We start from the raw sequence: 19372 nt of genomic DNA, 5'->3' as shown, positions 1-19372 counted from the left end.
CTCATGGCATGGCATGTACCTCACTCTACATTACCATCAAGCTAAGGGTTCAATGAGAAGTGTAGGAAGGCATTCCAGGAGCAGCATCAGGCATATCTAAAAATGATATCAACCCAGCGAAGCCTCAACACAGGTCTATATGCATGCTAAACAACATAGCAACTTTCTCTTGACAGAGCTAAGTGATCCCATAACTATCAGATCAGATCAAAGCTCCGCAGTCCTGCCACCTTCAGCCGTGAATAGTGGTAGACAAATAAACTAATGAGAAGAGAAGGCTCCACAAGCCCATCCTCGGTGATGGAGTAGACCAGCACATAATCACAAAAGATTAGACTGAAACATTTGCCAGAATTCTTCAGCCGGAGGTGCTGAGTAGTCAGTCTCCTTCTGGGGTCCCCAACAGGACTGGTGCCCATCTTCAGACAATTGAATTCACCCCATGTGACATCAAGAAATGGCTGAACACATTAGATACAGCAAAGCCTGTGGACCCTGACAACATCTTAGCTATGATGCTAAAGACATGTGCCCTGAAACTAGTCCCGCCGATACCCAAGCTGTTCCAGTAGGGCTACAGCACTGGCATCTACGCAACAAAGTGGAAAATTGCACAGGTCTGTCCTGTTCACAAAAGCCAGAACAAATCTAACCCAGCCAATTACTGCTGCATCAGTCTACTCCCGATCATCAGAGTAAATGCCTGCATAGCAATACTGAGTTGCCATTGAATCATAGAATCCCTACAGTGCAGGAGGCCATTCGGCCCATCGAGTCTGCACCGACCCTCTGAAAGAGTACTTTACCCAAGCTCACTCCCCTCCCTATCCCATTAGCCCCTTGATCTAACCTACACATCTTTTTGGACATTAAGAGGCAATTTAGCATAGCCAATCCACCTAACCTGCACATCTTTGGACTGTGGAGAACCCGGAGGAAACCTACGCAGGTATGGGGAGAAAGTGCAAACTCCACACAGAAAGTAACCCAAGGCCGGAATTGAACCCGGGTCCCTGGCACCATGCCACCAGGACCACTCCACTGCATAATTCATCCCAGCCTTGGTCCAAACTTGGGCAAAAGAGCTGAAATCCAGAGGTGAGAGTGACTGCTCTTGACATCAAGACAGCCTTTAACCAAGTGTGGCATCAAGGACCCATAGTAAAATTCAAATCGATGGGAATCGGGGAAAATACTCCACCAGTTGGAGTCCTACATAGCACAAAGGATGATGATAATGGCTGTCGGAGGCCAATTATCACAGTCCCAGGACATCAATTACGGAGTTTCTGAGGATAGTGTCCTTGGCCTAATAATCATCAGCTGCTTCATCAATGACTTTCCATCCTTCATGAGATCCAAAATGGGATGATTGTTGATAATTGTACATTATTCAGTTCCATTCACAATTCCACAGATATTGAAACAGTTCATGCCTGCAAGTAGCAAAACCTGAACACTATTAAGGCTTGAACTGATAAGTGGCAAGTAACATTGCCTGGTGCTTATGAATGACCATCTCCAACAAGAAACTATCCATGACATTCAACAGCATTATCATTGCTGAAACATCCCATAGTGAATATCCTGGACCAAGACCAGAAACATAAATGGACTAGCCACATAAATATTGTAACTACAAATGCATGTGAGAGATTGGATATTCCACGTTGAGTCACTCGCCACCTGACTCCCTACTTGCCTGCAAGAGGCAGTGGCATAATGACATTGTCATTGGACTAGTAGTCCAGAGACCCAGGGTAATGCTCTGGAGACCTAGGTTCGAATCCCGCCAGGCAGTTGGTAGAATTTGAATTCAATAAAAATCTGTAATTAAAAGTCTAATGACGACCATGAAACGATTGTTGAAAAAACCCATCTGGTTCACTAATGTACTTAGTCCCTTACCTGGTCTGGCTTACATTTGACTCCAGACCCACAGCAATGTAGTTGACTCTTAAGTGCCTTCAGGGATGGGCAATAAATACTGGCCCAGCCAGCGAAGCTCGTATCCCATGAATGAATAAAAGAAAACCCAAGAAACTCAACACCATCCAAGTCAAGAATTGTTTGGCACCCCCATCCATCATCTTTATATTCACCCCCTTCACTGCCAGAATGCAGTGGCTGCATTGTGTACCATCTACAAGAGGCACTGCAGAAACTCAACAAGGTTTCTTGCACCTGTTTCGGATGCTTGGGAACACTACCACAAGTTCTCCTCCGAGGCACACATCACCCTGACTTAAGTAATATTTTGCCACTGGGTCAAAATCATGGAATTTTTAATCTGACAGCACTATGGGTGAACTACACAGGCAGCAGCAGTTCAAGAAGGCAGCTCACCACCACTTTCTCAAGGCAATTGGGGATGTATAATAAAAACTAGCTTTACTGGTGATACCCAGAACTAATGAAAAAAAGGTAATTGCTATCAATCCCACACTATGTTAACAGGTGATTACCACTGATCCCAGACTATATCAATGGATGATTATTAATATTGACCATTGACAATGTTCAGTGTTCACTGTTGTCCTAGACTGTCGATCATTTATTATCATTGATATCATTCTGTCAACGTTTTCATGGAGACAATGGGTACCAGCTTGATACTGAGACAGGAACACAGATAAAATAGTTTGCGTGAGTTCTGCACATGTGGAAAACCTCTCGTAATCTGGATGATTTTCTTAAGATTTATTTATTCTGTTCTTTATAAGTTCTAACATTGTTTTTACAGAAACAGTTCTTTGACAAGACCCCTTACACAATTATGTTTGGCCCAGACAAGTGCGGGCAGGACTATAAATTGCACTTCATCTTCAGACATCGGGATCCAGTGACGGGTGCATATGAGGAGAAGCATGCCAGGAAAACAGACGTGGACCTCCAGAGTTACTTCATCGACAAAAGACCTCATCTGTATACACTGAGTAACATGATCCTCTTAATCATTCTAATGCATTCAGAAATAGGTCCATGAGAGGGACGGCAATCTTTAAGAAAGTACCCTCCATGTATTAGGATTAGAATGAAACTTGCAGGCTTCATATGTGAGATAGCAATCATTCAGCGTCCTTATTAATGATGAAATATTTCATCAAACACCACAGAGCATGCAAATCTACTGATCTGATCACATTTGAATATAGCAACTAAACAGTCTAGCAACTTGCCATTAGATAACTGTTAGTGAAAATAATAATTGAACACATCTTACATATTACTCTATAGTTTAAGACAATCTGCAGTCAACCTTTCTGCAGCAAATTCAGATTATAGTACAGGTACCAAAACCAGTTCCACTGACCTCCGATGAGTGTCTTCATTATTGCACCTTAGTGGCATCAGTACACTGTAATATATTGATATGTTATATTAGCATGCTATAATGTATAATTGTTACGCTTAAAATTACTTCCCACTTTGACTTCTTCTCTTTTATCTCTTTCCCTACATCCAATAACAATTCAAAAATGACTGGCTTAGTTGTGAGACCTGATAACAGTTTTGAGTTGCTAATAGATGATAACTCTGTGAGTAAAGGAAGCCTCCTGCAAGACATGACTCCTCCTGTCAATCCTCCCAAAGAGATCGATGATCCCAACCATCAAAAACCTGAAGACTGGGATGACAGACCTCAAATACCTGATCCAGAGTCAGTGAAGCCCCATGACTGGTGAGGATTAAGCAAACTCCGGTTCAGTGAAAATGTTTGTACAAATGTACAGTAGTCTCTTTGTACACCAAAACTCTTTCCAGCACCAAAACTAGAAATGATCATGAATCCAAAATCAGCAAAGAACACCCCAATATTAGAGACCACAAATGGGCATCTATCCGCCAACAGGAGAGAAGATCACTTGTATTGAGACCTACCTCTCACAGACAATACAGATCATCAGGAAATAGGACTCCCTTCCAACAATAGTAGAGAACACTATTGAATTGATGGCACTTTCCCTTACTCTTAAAACCACTGCGAATAAAGAAAAAATATCTCACAGCCTGAGGCCACCAGGAAATTGGGACTTAATCCTTCCAGTCTGAATACAGGGATCCATAGAATCCCTACAGTGCAGAAAGAGGCCATTCGGCCAATCACATCTGCACTGGCCCTCCGAAAGAGCACTCGCTCGCCCGATCCCCGTAACCCCACATAACCTGCACATTTTTGGATACTTAATGGGCAATTGATCATGGCCAATCCACCTAACTTGCATGTCCTTGGACTGTAGGAGGAAAGCTGAACACCCGGAGGAAACCCATGTAGACACCAAGAGAATGTGGAAACTCCACACAGTTCCCCAAGGCCAGAATCGAACCAGGGTCCCTGGCACTATGGGGCTGCAGTGCTAACCTCTATGCTACTGTGCTACCCTAAGGGATATCTTTCTCCCAACACTAGGGGCAGTAAGGAACATAGAAACAATAGGACGGCACCAAGTGTAAGGGGCTGCACGGTAGCATAGTGGTTAGCACAGATGCTTCACAGCTCCAGGATCCCAGGTTCGATTCCTGGCTTGGGTCACTGTCTGTGCGGAGTCTGCACGTTTTCCCCATGTGTGCGTGGGTTTCCTCCGGGTGCTCCAGTATCCTCCCACAGTCCAAAGATGTTCAGGTTAGGTGGATTGGCCATTCTAAATTCCCCTTAGTGTCCAAAATGGTTAGGTGGGGTTACTGGATTACCGGGATAAAGGGGATAGGGTGGAGGCGTGGGGCTTAAGTAACTGTAAATTCTATGATTCTATGTACACAGCAACATCCTCTCCCTGACAGTAGAGTCCAACACAGAGACTACATTAGAGGTCACAAATTAATAGACCCAAGACCACCAGTGAAATACAGGACCATCCTTCTGCCAACACCAGAAATAACCCATGAAATATAGAAACATGCTACACTATAATTGGTCTTGGTGGTCTTAACAGGAACGTGGTAAATTGAGAACAGCTCCTCATGAGAATCCAGAAGTTCCTGCTTCTTGGGTTCAGACAAAATGGGGCCCATCTGTGATACTCCTCCAGTCACATACCTTGCCAATATTGAAGGTGGGTGCCAACTGTGGAAAGAACGCTGGAGGAAAAAATGCACAACTCACAGCTATTTACAGACACTGTTTCAACTAATTTCAAATCCCTCACCTAGGTCCCTGGGTATGTGTAAAGTCTGGAGTAGATACAATCTGTTGTATTTTATTCAGAAACCTATGTACTTATTGAATAACTTATGATATGATATTCATATATGCAGCTGCTAAGGGATATCACCATGTTCTGTATGACAGGGATGAGGATGCTCCTCGCTATATCCAAGATTCCACGGTTATGAAACCAGATAACTGGCTGGATGAGGAGCCAGAGTATATTCCAGATCCTGAATCAAAAAAGCCTCCAGACTGGTGAGTACTGAACTATTTCAGACTGACTTGAGATTCCAGACTACTTCACAAGCCAGTTAATGATTTTAACTGCATGCAGGCACATCAGTGTGCATTTCTGCCCTTTAGGACATCCTGATATTCTTTCATGTACTCCAGCGTTCACTGTACCTTTCTCTGATAAAGCCCACTTACTCACTGCCAAATTCTTTCATATATTCCACACCTCTCATCATCTTTTTCATCTACCCCAGCCAATATATTGTAGCGTTCTCTGATATGGCCTTCATCCCTCACCAAGAGAGGGAGCTTTCCTCTCATGAACAGAAAATGCTTGCCAGAAATATAAGTTTAAAATTATAGTTGATGAAAATAAAGATGATATACATAAAGTTCAAGTATACAGTGATTCCCTTAGTTTTCTTTAACATCCTGAAATTGTTTTAACATCAATATGACGTTGTTGTCTCTTGCAGGGATATTGATATGGATGGTGAATGGCAAGAGCCCAAAATCCCAAATCCTTTGTGTAAGACTGCAGGCTGTGGAACCTGGAGACCTCCCATGATATCTAACCCTGCTTACAAGGGCAAATGGAAAGTGCCAATGATTGACAATCCCAAATACAAGGTAAATTAATTTATGTTGCACTGCAGGTTTTTGTGTGAAACAAATCTCTGAAATGTCGCAGTTTTTCTTACATTACTGACCAGAGCTAAAAGATTTGGACATTCTTTGGAATTCTTGTAGATTCTTGGTAAACACATCGCGATTGTGCTACTGAGTCATGCAGACCCGAAAGATCTGAAGTTAGTTCTTAGTGCCTGCTGAGTTAGCGGTCTCAGCTGGGGGTAGCTGTTGGGTGTTACATAGGGCACAATTCTCTGGCCACGTTGGGCATGGAGCCAATCCTGCTATTCTCGGTGAAGAGTGGGAGAGCCCCGAAAAGGGCGCGTGCTGGGCATGGAACCAATCACTCCCTGATCCCGGAGGAGTCGGTCTTGCCGGCATCTTTAGATCCCCACACCAGCTCCAGAAAAAGTTCTATGTGTGAGATATTTCAGTGAGAGTCTCCCCAAGCTCCAAAAAAATGACCAAGTGTGGATGAATTGCGATCTGGATCTTGCCCATACACCCGGCGGAATTCACCTCGCGATTCCTGCCCAGAATGACACTTAAGTCATTTTTTGAGGAGAATTCCACCCATAGTCTTTGGTGCCCTGGACTTGGGAAATTAAAAACCTATAATGATTATTACCCAGATCCCACTGAAAAATAATTGTGTGGGCATCAAGTTCGACCACGATTACACAGTCAATTCACTGGGGCGCACACTCGAGGAGTGACCATTTGGCTAAGATACTGGAGAGCAGCCTCCATACACCGAGTTATACCCGAACAAAATACAGACCGGTGATACAGACGACTGGGAAGCCTTCCGTGTTGCGGTCATTGACAGGAACCGGATGTCCCCAAGCAGGACCCACCAGCCGATGTCAGTGAACAGTGTCAATCCGGGTGATGAATGGTGTGCCACCCTAACGGTCAACCCAAATTCGTCGCCCACCTACTAGGCTGGACTTATGAGCCTGTTTGAACATTGTGGCATAAAACTTTAGTGAGTCCAATGTTAATATGTTTCTCTTTTTGTCGTTACAGGAGTTTGTTTTGATGCTTGATGTTTACACTTGTTTTGTTTATGGTACAACCTTGTTGCTATGTTGCACCTGACACCTTCCTATGTATATAGTTTAGCCTCATGTACATGTTGTAGATATTGCACACACACATTCAGCTGCGCTCAGTACACATCTATATTGATTAACGCACAGGCACATATTTTTGTAAAAAAAAAAGGGGGATGTCATGATATTCAGATAAACATCATGGTGCAAACACACATACACACTGATGGACAGATCAACGGACCAATCAACACACACGCAACATCACAGCCAATCACAAGCAAGGGCACACGCACTATAAAACGGGAACACCACAGTTCCTGCTCATTCCAGCAGGAGACAGCTCAGGGCACAGAGCTCGCTGCAAGCCACTCAGACATTCACCATGTGCTGAGTGCCTCTCCAAGATAGTGTTAGGGCTGGGTCCACAGGTTAAAGGGTAATGAACGAACCACAGTAACATCGAAGCAATTCCTGAAGAACTCCATCTGTTGCTCCCTCGGCCAGTGAGCCTCCGTTCCCTGGTCCCTGCTGCTCCCGCTTCGCCGCCTGGCCTGTGGTCCCCGCTGCTCCCGCTTCGATCCTTGCCGCTCCACTCGACCACTTCTGGTCCAGCTGTCCATACCCCGGGGGGGAAAGCCTCTTCCCTATCGTCTCCTCCACCGATTCAGGTCGCCAGGTTCCGAAAAAGTCCGTTGGAAAAGGTCCGTTTGCCCATCGCGGGCGGGAGAGATCCGACCTGCGACTTGTTTCCTCGAGGGCGCTACCGGAAGTCACGGCACTCCATTCACGAGTGAAGAGTTTGCGAGGTTCATGACGATGAACGGCATATGCCATATCCGCACTGCCCCTTACCACCCGGCTTCAAATGGGTTGGCGGAGGACGCAGTGCAGACATTCAAACGAGGCCTAAAGAAGCAGTCTTGCGGGTCAATGGACACGAGACTGGCTCGCCTTTTGTTTTCGTATAGGACCACCCCCCATGCGGTGACTGGGATAACTCCCGCAGAACTCCTAATGGGCCGGAGACTTCGCACACGCCTTAGCATGGTTTTCCCGGACACTGGAACAAAAGTACGCCGCACACAAGAACGGCAGGGACATGGTTTTTCGTGGCATCGGCCGATTCGGCAGTTTGCACCCGGTGACCCAGTGTTCGTTCGGAATTTTGCTGGTGGGGCCCAGTGGGGCCCTGGAGTAATCTTTCACCAAACGGGCCCTATATCTTACCAGGTGCAAGCCCAGGGTCGTCTCCAACGCAAACATGTAGACCACGTTCGGTCCAGAAGACTATCCCTTCCAAAAGTTCCCCGCCCCCGGAGCTCATTTCTACAGCCACAGAGACCAGAGACAATGGAAAGTAGTCCTCACAATCTTCCTCTGGTGCCTCACTCAAAGCCTGCGCAGGTCGTTACAGAACCACGTGGAGATAGAGACGCCGAGATGACGGAGGCAGCAGACTCTGACTCCGAGATGGAGACACAGGACGCATCAGAGGGGGAATCCTCGAGCCCACGGGCCGTGGATGTACAACCATTACACCGTTCATCACGGAAGCGCCGGACTCCGTCTCGTTACACGCCGCCCGATCCAGCGCCTCGTGCAAATGGTGTCCGGCCTGCGGTAAAACGAGTCCGACGCCCTCCTTCGCCAAGGTCTTCGGTGGATTCTTTGGACTTTGGGGGGGGAGGGATGTTATAACCTGCCTGCTTACCCATTGGCTGGGGACTAATGACAATCCCACAATCCTGTGGGAGTATGAGCTTCCCCAATGAGGGGGCGGAGATATCATTAGCAGACTCCCTGTATAAGTAAAGCTGGCCAGTTTGGAACCAGCAGAAAGGAGTGAGCAGCAAGCGAAGTTGCTGCTGCCGTTGTATATATATGTTACTGTAAATAAATGTTATTTCTTTGTATCCTTAAAACTCGTTCTGGATTCTTCGTGGCCCTCACAAAAATGATCCTCTAAAACATATTATATTTATTCATTGTAGCTCACTCACCCTCTATAGCATATACCTTTATCTGCAGAACATTATCCAGAAATCTAAGTTATCAAACCTGCTTACTATTTTTTTTCCAATTTTGTTCCTAAAGGGAGTTTGGAAACCTCGCAAGATTCTGAATCCAGACTATTTTGAGGATACAAAGCCATTCCTTATGACTCCAATCGCTGCAGTTGGGCTTGAGCTATGGTCACTGACACCTGACATATTGTTTGACAATTTTATTATATCCTCTGATGAAAGTGTTGTCAAGCAGTGGGTGAAAGACACATGGGCACAAACAAAGGCAGTCTATGATGCAGATGGAGTAAGTACATTTTGTGACTTGTGTTTCATTGTGTCAGTGTTCCAGTGGGAACAATCATTCTCCATACTCCATAAAAAAGGATTGTTTTTTTAAAAATTCTTTGGACATATCTCCTTACCAGACATAAAAATATCAAAAATGGGAAGAAAGCTGTTTGGCTGACAATCGAGCATTAAGCAATTGGGTACTGAAAGTCTTTTTGCTTTCAAGTTACCATATGGAGGCAGTGCTTCACAGAGATGGATGTGAGGCCAACTAATGGCTGAAGCATGGAGTCAGGTCACTTGATGAAACCTCCAGAAATACATTTAATCACAGTTGCCAACCCTAGGTGTAGCTGGTGGTACTATGGCAGTTTGAATATGCATTGGTGTGCTTGGCGTGAGTTTGGCAGTGTGTGTGTGTGCATGACTGCGATGGTGAGTATTTATTTTATCACTAATTGAGGTAATTGTCACTGTTCCCTATTGTCCACAGCCTGGATTGATCCTGCAGTTGTTTCTGGCGGCAGACAAGCGCCCATGGCTCTGGGGGGTCTATGTCTTCACTGTTGCTCTGCCAGTTATCCTATTCATTAGCTTTTATTGGCCAAACAAGGTATGTCTAACAATTCTGTGAATTCCTAGATTGAAATTACCCCGGTCTAAATTGTGTGACATTGTTCAGTAACTCTATTATATATTCTTGTATGGTGATGTTCTCTCTGTACCTCACCTGCCTGTGCTGTACTTTCTTGCTTTGTGTTGTAATGTATCACCTGCCCCATGCTGCTCTCTGCTGTGCTACATTTTATTCTGCCCTGTGTTGTACTGTCCTGTGCTGTGATTTGTTTTCCCAGCGATTTGGACCCCCTGATGATTATTACTACAAAAAGACAGATGATGTGCAGATCAGTGATGAAGAAAAACTAATAACAGAAGCAGAGCCTCAAGAGTCCGGTAAACTAAATAGCAATAATAATAAAAATGATGTAATACTGTTTGCCCTGCTCAAGTTTCCCTGTGTCGCAGGTCAGTTTTGGCTGCCTTCACCTGACATTAACAGTAACTGTGCCATGTTAACACAGGTAATGCAATGGTTCGACTTCAAAAGGATCCCACGATTGGGTTTCCATTGGGCTCTTTTAATCATAGAATCATGGAATTTACAGTGCAGAAGGAGGCCATTCGATCATCGAGTTTGCACCGGCCCTTGAAAAGAGCACCCAATCTAAGCCCACCTCCACCCTATCCCAGTAACCCTACCTAACCTTTTTTGGACACGAAGGGCAATTAAAAATGGCCAATCCACCTAACCTGCACATCTTTGGACTGTGGGAGGAAACCGGAGCACCCGGAAGAAACCCACGCAGACATGGGGATAACGTGCAGACTCCACACAGACAGTGACCCAAGCCGGGAATCGAACTTGGGATCCTGGAGCTGTGAAGCAACTGTGCTAACCACTTTGCTACTGTGCTGCCCAATATGGCGATTTGAGGCCTAAGAAGTAAGTTGGAACTGGATTGCCATTTTAGATTGAACTAGCTGTCAGGTTTCATGGGTGATGGAACCTAGAAACCTTGTCAAATGTAAATGTTGAATCAATTCTGTGGATCTCGAAGGGCCGGATTGAGTGCTCTTCTGGGTCCCACAAAAACATGAACCATTACTGACTTCCACCTTCCATCATCAAACCCTTCGGCTAGGAAGGGTAAAATCAGACAGATTTAACCATCCATTCACCAAACTGCCAACATGCTAGTGCAGTCGTTACATAGGCATTGTGTCGGAGTACATCCAGGACCTTTGAATGCATGGGAGTTGCTGTGTCCAGAACAGAGGAGGCAAATTGGGAGAAAAACATTTATTAAAAATTGGCAGTTATAAATTATCAGAGTCCACCTGAACAATTTGATGGGAAGGGTATTAATGATATCAACTAATGAGGGACCCTAAATGTTGAGGAATGGCTTGCTTTTTTAAAAAAGATGCTGACAGCTGTTCTAAAAATCATGCTGCCCCAAACACCACCACTGGGAGGTGCCCAAAGTGGAAAATTGACTTGTTTCCTGGTTTCCTTCCACTGTCAGGAAGAACCTGGGGCGGGATTCTCTGATCCTGAGGCCAAGTGTTGGCGCCGTCGTAAATGCCGTTGCGTTCCCCGACAGCGTCAACGTGGCCTCAGGAGCAGCAATTCTGACCCCTACAGGGGGCCAGCACGACACTGGAGTGACCCACGCCGCTCCAGCTGCCGAATCCGCATCAGATGGTGCCACGGGTCTGCGCATGTGCAGTGGGACCGGCACGATTGCCGCGCATGTGCGGTGGCTCCCTTCTCCGCGCCGGCCCCGATGCAACATGGCGTAGGGCTACAGGGGCCGGCGCGGAACAAAGGAGGCCCCCAGCCCGAGAGGCCGGCCCGCCGATCGGTAGACACCGATCGCGAGCCAGGCCACAGCGGATGCCCCCCCCCCCCCCCGGGGTCAGACCCCCCCTTCTCCCCCCCCCCCCCCCCTCACTTCCCACCAGGTCGCCCCCGGATCCATTCACACCAAGGTCCCGCCAGGTAAGACCAGGTTAGAACGGTGCCGGCGGGACTCGGGTTTTTTGTACGGCCACTCGGCCTATCCCCGGCCAAGGATCGCTGGGGAGGCCGCGTAGAGCGGTCCCCGACCGGCGCCTTGCGTTGGCGCCGATTCCCGGTTCTCCGGAGAATCGCATCCCGGCGCCAGAGCGGTGTGGCGGGATTCGCGCGGCCCCTCGGGGATTCGCCGTCCTGGCGCGGGCTCGGTGAATCCCGCCCCTGATATCCACTTGGACTCTCTACCAGCCAATGCAGTTGGTATTAGAACACACCTGTTGGGGGAATCTGACCAAAACAAATGGTTTTGTTTGAAAACACTATTCAGTGTACAGTCTAAGCAGCATGCAACTGTCTGTGATGAGTTTGAAAGGCGACTTAGAATGGGGATTTTCTGATTCAGTCTTGCTGAATATAGGGGTCATAACTGACAGTAAAGCTCAGTTAAATTGGTCTTTATCCTTGTTGATAATGAATGTCCATTGAAAACTTTTGGAATTAATGCCTCCATCTGAAAAGGCACATACGTTGACTGAAATTGTTTTAATTGATTGTTTGTGTCCAGTTTCCAGACAGTCCATTCAACAAAACTGAATAGATGCCACGTCTAGTTTGGATTATGATTGTTAATTAATAATTATGATGCATACTTTCAGATCAACAAGATAATGAAGTTAAAAGCAAAGAGATGACAGAAGGAGGTGCATTAGGAAAAATCAATGCATATTTGGGGACCTCTGCACAGGTTAGAAGTTTCTGGCATTTGTTTCGCATCTTAAAGGGACCACAATTTTATTTTGTTTAAATGTGTTAAATTAAAAGAATCAGTAGAGTATTACTCGTAATATTTTCCAGCACAAAATTAGTTCTTAAAGAAGGTTTTCCAGTTCTAGGGTAAAACGGATATAGTCTGGCCAGCCACCACCATAGCAGCCAAAGGAAATGTGCTTTTCTATGCATTAATTGCATTCATTTCTTTCAACATCGAATGGCTAGGATTCCTACCATACTGCCTCTGTTTCAGCCAGTTTTACTTCCAACTAGCTCCATCATTTTAAACTTGACCTAGCATAAGCCTTGCAGATTTCCCACTGGATTGAGGGGCTTACTCCAGAGAGAGAATTGATTGAGTGATCAAATTTGGCCTTAAAGTATAAGATAAAGTTATGATCGCTGAACAGAGATGCATTTAATCTCCCAAGATCTGGACCGGGGGTGGGTCACCTTGAATAAAAATTCCAGGAAGACAGGAGCATGATCAGAAAACTCAATACTACCTATAGAGCAGAAAGCCATGAAATGAAGAATTGTTTTTAGCATGAAAAATAATAAATTCTAGTATGGCATTCGTGGGGAGCTGAGAAGAAAGTGAACTCTTTATATCTTTACAATGCAGTGTTCTCCACACATCTAAATACCCCACCTCCTCACGAACCGATGCTGAAGCCTTACCCGTTGGATGGGGATTCCTAGTTATGGGGGGTTAGTCCCTCAAAGAGTTAAGATGACAGTTGAAGTCCCATCTATAAAGAAATTATCAGCAAGGTCCATGAAGACTTCAGTGACAAAATCAAGGGAATAATTTGGGGGGGCCATAGACATTCATTATCAAGACATTTTCCCCATGCAATGGCCCCTTGACAATCACATATCTACCTCCCTTATTCTTCACACAGTCCTCCAGTCTAAATGGCACATTTTCATTGACTAACACTGCAACACCTTGACTACTGGTTGAGAATGAAGGAAAACACACCGCCCCATCCCTCTTCAATTTTAGAATCTAAATGAGTTTCTGCAATAAAGCTGTCAACTTTTTCCTTTTTAAGAAAAGACAATGGGTAGGATTCTCCAGTTCCCCAGCCGCGTTTTCTCGGCTGCTCCGTTCGCTGGCTGCGGAATTCTATCTTCCTACTGCTTGTCAATGGGATTTCCAGTTGAAACCACCCCATGCCTCCGGGTTGTGCTATCCCTGGGAAAAGTGAATTTCAACAACCGGAGAATTCCGACCATTTTTTTTCTTTCTTTTAATAGAACGATGTACTCCCTGCATATTCCAAGAGCAAAGTTTCAAAATAGCTACTGCCATTGCTTATTCAGTTAAAGAGACTAAAGGATATTAGCCCAAAGAGAAAAAAGGCTTATCAGCCACAGATTTTCATACTCCACTAGAGCATTCACCATAACATACCTCCCCCATCTCCAAATATGCTAGATGCCACTGACACATTGTAAAGTCTTTTTCTGGGATATGAGACTTGTCTATGCCTTTGCAGGAACCAGCTAACGATACTTTAACCCCAAAATTTAAAAAAATGCAAAGTTATTAGTTGTAAGGCAGTATTCTTCACCAAATGAGGAATCCGTAGGACTATACCTACAAACGTTCCATCGTTACATCAAGGAGTCTTTCCCCTCAAAAAAAAGGTGGTAAGATATACCACAATAAGGATGAGTGTCGAGTGTCCTTTCTGCATTCTAACCCTTCCCATTAAGACTCAAGCCACTTACCCACCTCCCAGCAGCCGCGCTACTCATATTTATCATTAAAGGAGACCATAAAGCATATACCACCATTATAAATGCACAGATAAGAAGAAAAGATGGATATTTATCACACAGCCCTAGTGACATACAACCTGCACAGCACACTCCTTAACTAGAAGGAACATGCTGAGGTGTTTCCCATTCAAGACAAATGGAAGTCACTGGTACTCATTGTATTGCTCACTTCCTAGATCATCCATATCAGCATGATAAAAAATAACACAATCAGGAATGAATTATAATGACAAGGGATAGAATCCAGAATTTACAGTGAACTGACAATTGTTACTCCAAATTATTTCCTTCCATGAAGTTCACAAAGGCATGGCCTTAGCTGGTCAAATGTTTTTACAGAGTTGTCAATTGTCACCCTCAGCATAGCAGGATAGAGTAGGGAAAATTGCTTTCCGATAGCCTTTAGCTGTTTTCTAACTTCATTGAAACTCTTGTGCCTCTGTTGTATTGCCGCCGAGAAATCTTGGATAAAGACACATTCGCTCCATCAAAGAACAAGGCCCCATTATATCCAGCTGCCTCCAATACTTTTCGGCCATCTTCGAAGTTACGAAAACGCATAATTAAGGCCTGGTCGCTCATTGTCCATAGGCCTTGGTTCTCCAAATCATTCAGGAATTCTGACATAACATGTAGCTGCTTTTCCAAGGATTGTAAGCGGACCTCAACTGAGGACATTGCATTTTCAACAGTAGGGATTCCCTTCTCCACTTCATCAAGTCCTTAACCAGTATTCTGCAGTTCTGTAGCATGAGCACTGATATTCTGTGCTAATAAGCCGTGTTCTCATCAATGACCTTAATAATAATATTAGCAGTCATCAGCTGTAATGCCTTTGAGAGTGCCGGATCGAGAGTGCCGGATCGAGAGCTTGTTTGTGGATTAAGTCGCCATGTTGAGGAGTCGGCTCCATCCCAGTTACTTCTGACTGCACTCTTTTATAGATTATTTTCTTAATAGTTCTTGGCATTTTGTCACCAACATTTAGCCAGAAATTTCCAGGGACATAATATGGAGTTCTCACTCTAGGATTAGGTACATATAAGCTGCATGAGGGTGATAAAGGATGAGTACAAAGAACAAAGAAATGTACAGCACAGCAACAGGCCCTTCGGCCCTCCAAGCCCGTGCCGACCATGCTGCCCGACTAAACTACAATCTTCTACGCTTCCTGGGTCCGTATCCCTCTATTCCCATCCTATTCATGTATTTGTCAAGATGCCCCTTAAATGTCCCTATCATCCCTGCTTCCACCACCTCTTCCGGTAGCGAGTTCCAGGCACCCACTACCCTCTGCGTAAAAAACTTGCCTCGTACATCTACTCTAAACCTTGCCCCTCTCATCTTAAACCTATGCCCCCTAGTAATTGACCCCTCTACCCCGGGGAAAAGCCTCTGACTATCCACTCTGTCTATGCCCCTCATAATTTTGTATACCTCTATCAGGTCTCCCCTCAACCTCCTTCGTTCCAGTGAGAACAAATCGAGTTTATTCACCCGCTCCTCATAGCTAATGCCCTCCATACCAGGCAACATTCTGGTAAATCTCTTCTGCACCCTCTCTAAAGCCTCCACATCCTTCTGGTAGTGTGGCGACCAGAATTGAACACTATAGTCCAAGTGTGGCCTAACTAAGGTTCTATACAGCTGCAACATGACTTGCCAATTCTTATACTCAATGCCCCGGCCAATGAAGGCAAGCATGCCGTATGTCTTCTTGACTACCTTCTCCACCTGTGTTGCCCCTTTCAGTGACCTGTGGACCTGTACTCCTAGATCTCTCTGACTTTCAATACTCTTGAGGGTTCTACCATTCACTGTATATTCACTACCTGCATTAGACCTTCCAAAATGCATTACCTCACATTTGTCCGGATTAAACTCCATCTGCCATCTCTCCGCCCAAGTCTCCAAACAATCTAAATCCTGCTGTATCCTCTGACAGTCCTCATCGCTATCTGCAATTCCACCAACCTTTGTGTCGTCTGCAAACTTACTAATCGGACCAGTTACATTTTCCTCCAAATCATTTATATATACTACAAACAGCAAAGGTCCAAGCACTGATCCCTGTGGAACACCACTGGTCACAGCCCTCCAATTAGAAAAGCATCCTTCCATTGCTACTCTCTGCCTTCTATGACCTAGCCAGTTCTGTATCCACCTTGCCAGCTCACCCCTGATCCCTTGTGACTTCACCTTTTGTACTAGTCTACCATGAGGGACTTTGTCAAAGGCCTTACTGAAGTCCATATAGACAACATCCACTGCCCTACCTGCATCAATCATCTTTGTGACCTCCTCGAAAAACTCTATCAAGTTAGTGAGACACAACCTCCCCTTCACAAAACCGTGCTGCCTCTCACTAATACGTAGGGCCAGAGCTCATGAAAACACAGCTGGTCCTGCATTGGCATCATGCAACCCTAATTGACAGGTATTTTTTGTAAAAAATCAGGGCGAAATTCTCCCCCAACGGCGCGATGTCCGCCGACTGGCGCCAAACACGGCGCCAATCAGACGGGCATCGCGCCGGCCCAAAGGTGCGGAATGCTCCGCATCTTTGGCGGCCTAGCCCCAACATTGAGGGGCTAGGCCGACGCCGGAGGGATTTCCGCCCCGCCAGCTGGCGGAAATGGCATTTGTTGCCCCGCCAGCTGGCGCGGAAATGCGGCGCATGCGCGGGAGCGTCAGCGGCCGCTGTCAGTTTCCCGGCGCATGCGCGGGAGCGTCAGCGGCCGCTGTCAGTTTCCCGCGCATGCGCAGTGGGGAGAGTCTCTTCCGCCTCCGCCATGGTGGAGGCCGTAGCGGAGGCGGAAGGGAAAGAGTGCCCCTACGGCACAGGCCCGCCCGCGGATCGGTGGGCCCCGATCGCGGGCCAGGCCACCGTGGGGGCACCCCCCGGGGTCAGATCGCCCCGTGCCCCCCCCCCCCCCAGGACCCCGGAGCCCGCCCACGCCGCCTGGTCCGGCCGGTAAATACCAGGTTTGATTTACGTCGGCGGGACAGGCAATTCCTGGGCGGGACTTCGGCCCATCCGAGCCGGAGAATCCAGCGGGGGGTCCCGCCAACCGGCGCGACCCGATTCCTGCCCCCGCCCAATCTCCGGTACCGGAGACTTCGGTGGGGCAGGGGCAGGATTCACGGCGGCCTACGGCCATTCTCCGACCCGGCGGGGGGTCGGAGAATGACGCCCCAGGAGTTACATTTGAGCAAATTCTAATTCATGCATGGAATCATGATCACATTGCAATTCCAGTCATTCCTTTTTCCAAAAGCTTTAAGCCCCAAATACAGAGGTTGATTGTGGGAACTGGCTACAAATTATTACCGTACCATCTCAACAGTTTCCTAAATCAGTGACATGGTTTATGGCTTTGACAATAGTATCTTACTCCTAGAAGTGAGCAGATTATCATAGAATTTACAGTGCAGGAGGCCATTCGGCCCATCGAGTCTGCACCGGCTCTTTGAAAGAGCACCCTACCCAAGGTCAACAACTCCACCCTATCCCCATAACCCAGTGACCCCACCCATCATTAAGGGCAATTTTGGACACTAAGGGCAATTTAGTATGGCCAATCAACCTAACCTGCACATCTTTGGACTGTGGGAGGAAACCGGAGCACCCGGAAGAAACCCACGCACACACGGGGAGGATGTGCAGACTCCACACAGACAGTGACCCAAGCTGGAATTGAACCTGGGACCTTGGAGCAGTGAAGCAATTGTGCTATCCACAATGCTACCGTGCTGCCCTAAGATAATGCAGTGTTTTCTAAATTGAGTAGTATTTCTAATGGGACACCCCAATCATTCATGATAGTAGAAGCGGGTGTGAAATTTATGCAGGAAATACAACAAAGATGCTTATAGAATAAATTCTGGTTGCAGGCACAAGGAGGCGGTGAACCAGATCCAGGTCAGATTACAGCAGAGGCTCTGCGATATCGCAAGACAAATCCAAAGTAATGACCACCTGGATTCATGCTCTTCGAAAAGATACATTTTACATGGAGTAGTCAAGTCAGCCTGACTCGAGTTTAACACAAAACCTTTGGACATAACTGTTAGTAACACAGGCTATGCAGCGGATATTGGAGGAAGATGCTTGTGCTTTATTTGTAACAGTATTATAAATGTGTTTTTTAGTTTTATATTTGTAAGTTTGCTATGAATAAGAGACAATATTTTCTTCCACGTTATTATAATTTGTGATAAAATAAAACATATTTCTTGTATTCACTAAGAGATGTTTTTATTTTTATTTTGATGTGATAAAAATTAATAACAGCTATTCTCAAATCAGATTATGACCCAAGTTATTACGTGTTGCTTCCTTAACATAGTTATGGTAGCGTGTCCCCTTTTAAGTGTTGGTTTTCCATGGGCCATATGACCCATATCACGTGAGGCACAAAGTCTGAATCATGAGGAAAAAGTGCAGGGCCCTGAGAGCATGGACCCGGGAGTCAGATAGTAAAGGTCAGTATGATATACTTCTGTGCCTTTATATGGTTCAACCTCATTGTTGTTTCCAATAAATCTCTTGGTTATATAAGAAGCCTCCTCAGTGACACTTCGCATCATTACAATAATGTTACTAAATATTTTGTGTCCTTGGCAGGGAGGTTATTCTTCAGTCTAATAACCCAGACTACATCTACCAGTGGATCCGTCTGAATTAAATTGAGAAAATTCCTTGTAGTAAAATGCATCTTGTTTATTTTTGTGTTCAAGGATTCTAATTTTTAGTACTAATTCAGGACCACAACCATCTCACATTTGCACAATTACCATTTTCCCCCCTGCAAGTATGCAATCTTCCTTGCGAAGACAGCTGAATGTTTTATAAAAATCAAATATT

The 19372-nt window shown here is 45.7% G+C and overlaps 2 protein-coding genes across 8 annotated transcripts in view; one reads left to right on the top strand and one right to left on the bottom strand.

Moving 5' to 3' along the window:
- The window catches only part of LOC140421015 (calmegin-like), an 80826-nt gene extending 62072 nt beyond the window's left edge, over positions 1-18754 (top strand). For 4 of the 7 annotated variants that reach the window (XM_072505292.1, XM_072505291.1, XM_072505290.1 and 1 more), the window contains exons 7-14: positions 2744-2936; positions 3493-3682; positions 5291-5404; positions 5860-6013; positions 9166-9381; positions 9859-9978; positions 10220-10319; positions 10448-10857. In XM_072505292.1, the coding sequence (XP_072361393.1) occupies positions 2744-2936; positions 3493-3682; positions 5291-5404; positions 5860-6013; positions 9166-9381; positions 9859-9978; positions 10220-10319; positions 10448-10629 (1269 nt within the window). In that variant the 3' untranslated portion in view covers positions 10630-10857. Of the gene's footprint in view, positions 1-2743; positions 2937-3492; positions 3683-5290; positions 5405-5859; positions 6014-9165; positions 9382-9858; positions 9979-10219; positions 10320-10447; positions 10860-12599; positions 12689-18399 lie in introns of those variants that run through there. The other 3 variants (XM_072505294.1, XM_072505296.1, XM_072505297.1) reach the window with 3 other exon arrangements.
- Positions 1-19372, bottom strand: part of LOC140421016 (short coiled-coil protein B-like) — a 96183-nt gene that overhangs the window by 2683 nt on the left and 74128 nt on the right. The window lies entirely within an intron of this gene.

Source organism: Scyliorhinus torazame, chromosome 5 (assembly GCF_047496885.1).
Source record: "Scyliorhinus torazame isolate Kashiwa2021f chromosome 5, sScyTor2.1, whole genome shotgun sequence".
NCBI classification, from domain to species: Eukaryota; Metazoa; Chordata; class Chondrichthyes; order Carcharhiniformes; family Scyliorhinidae; genus Scyliorhinus; species Scyliorhinus torazame.
The sequence above is the reverse complement of the archived record's forward strand: the minus strand, read 5'-3'. Positions and strand labels throughout refer to the sequence as shown.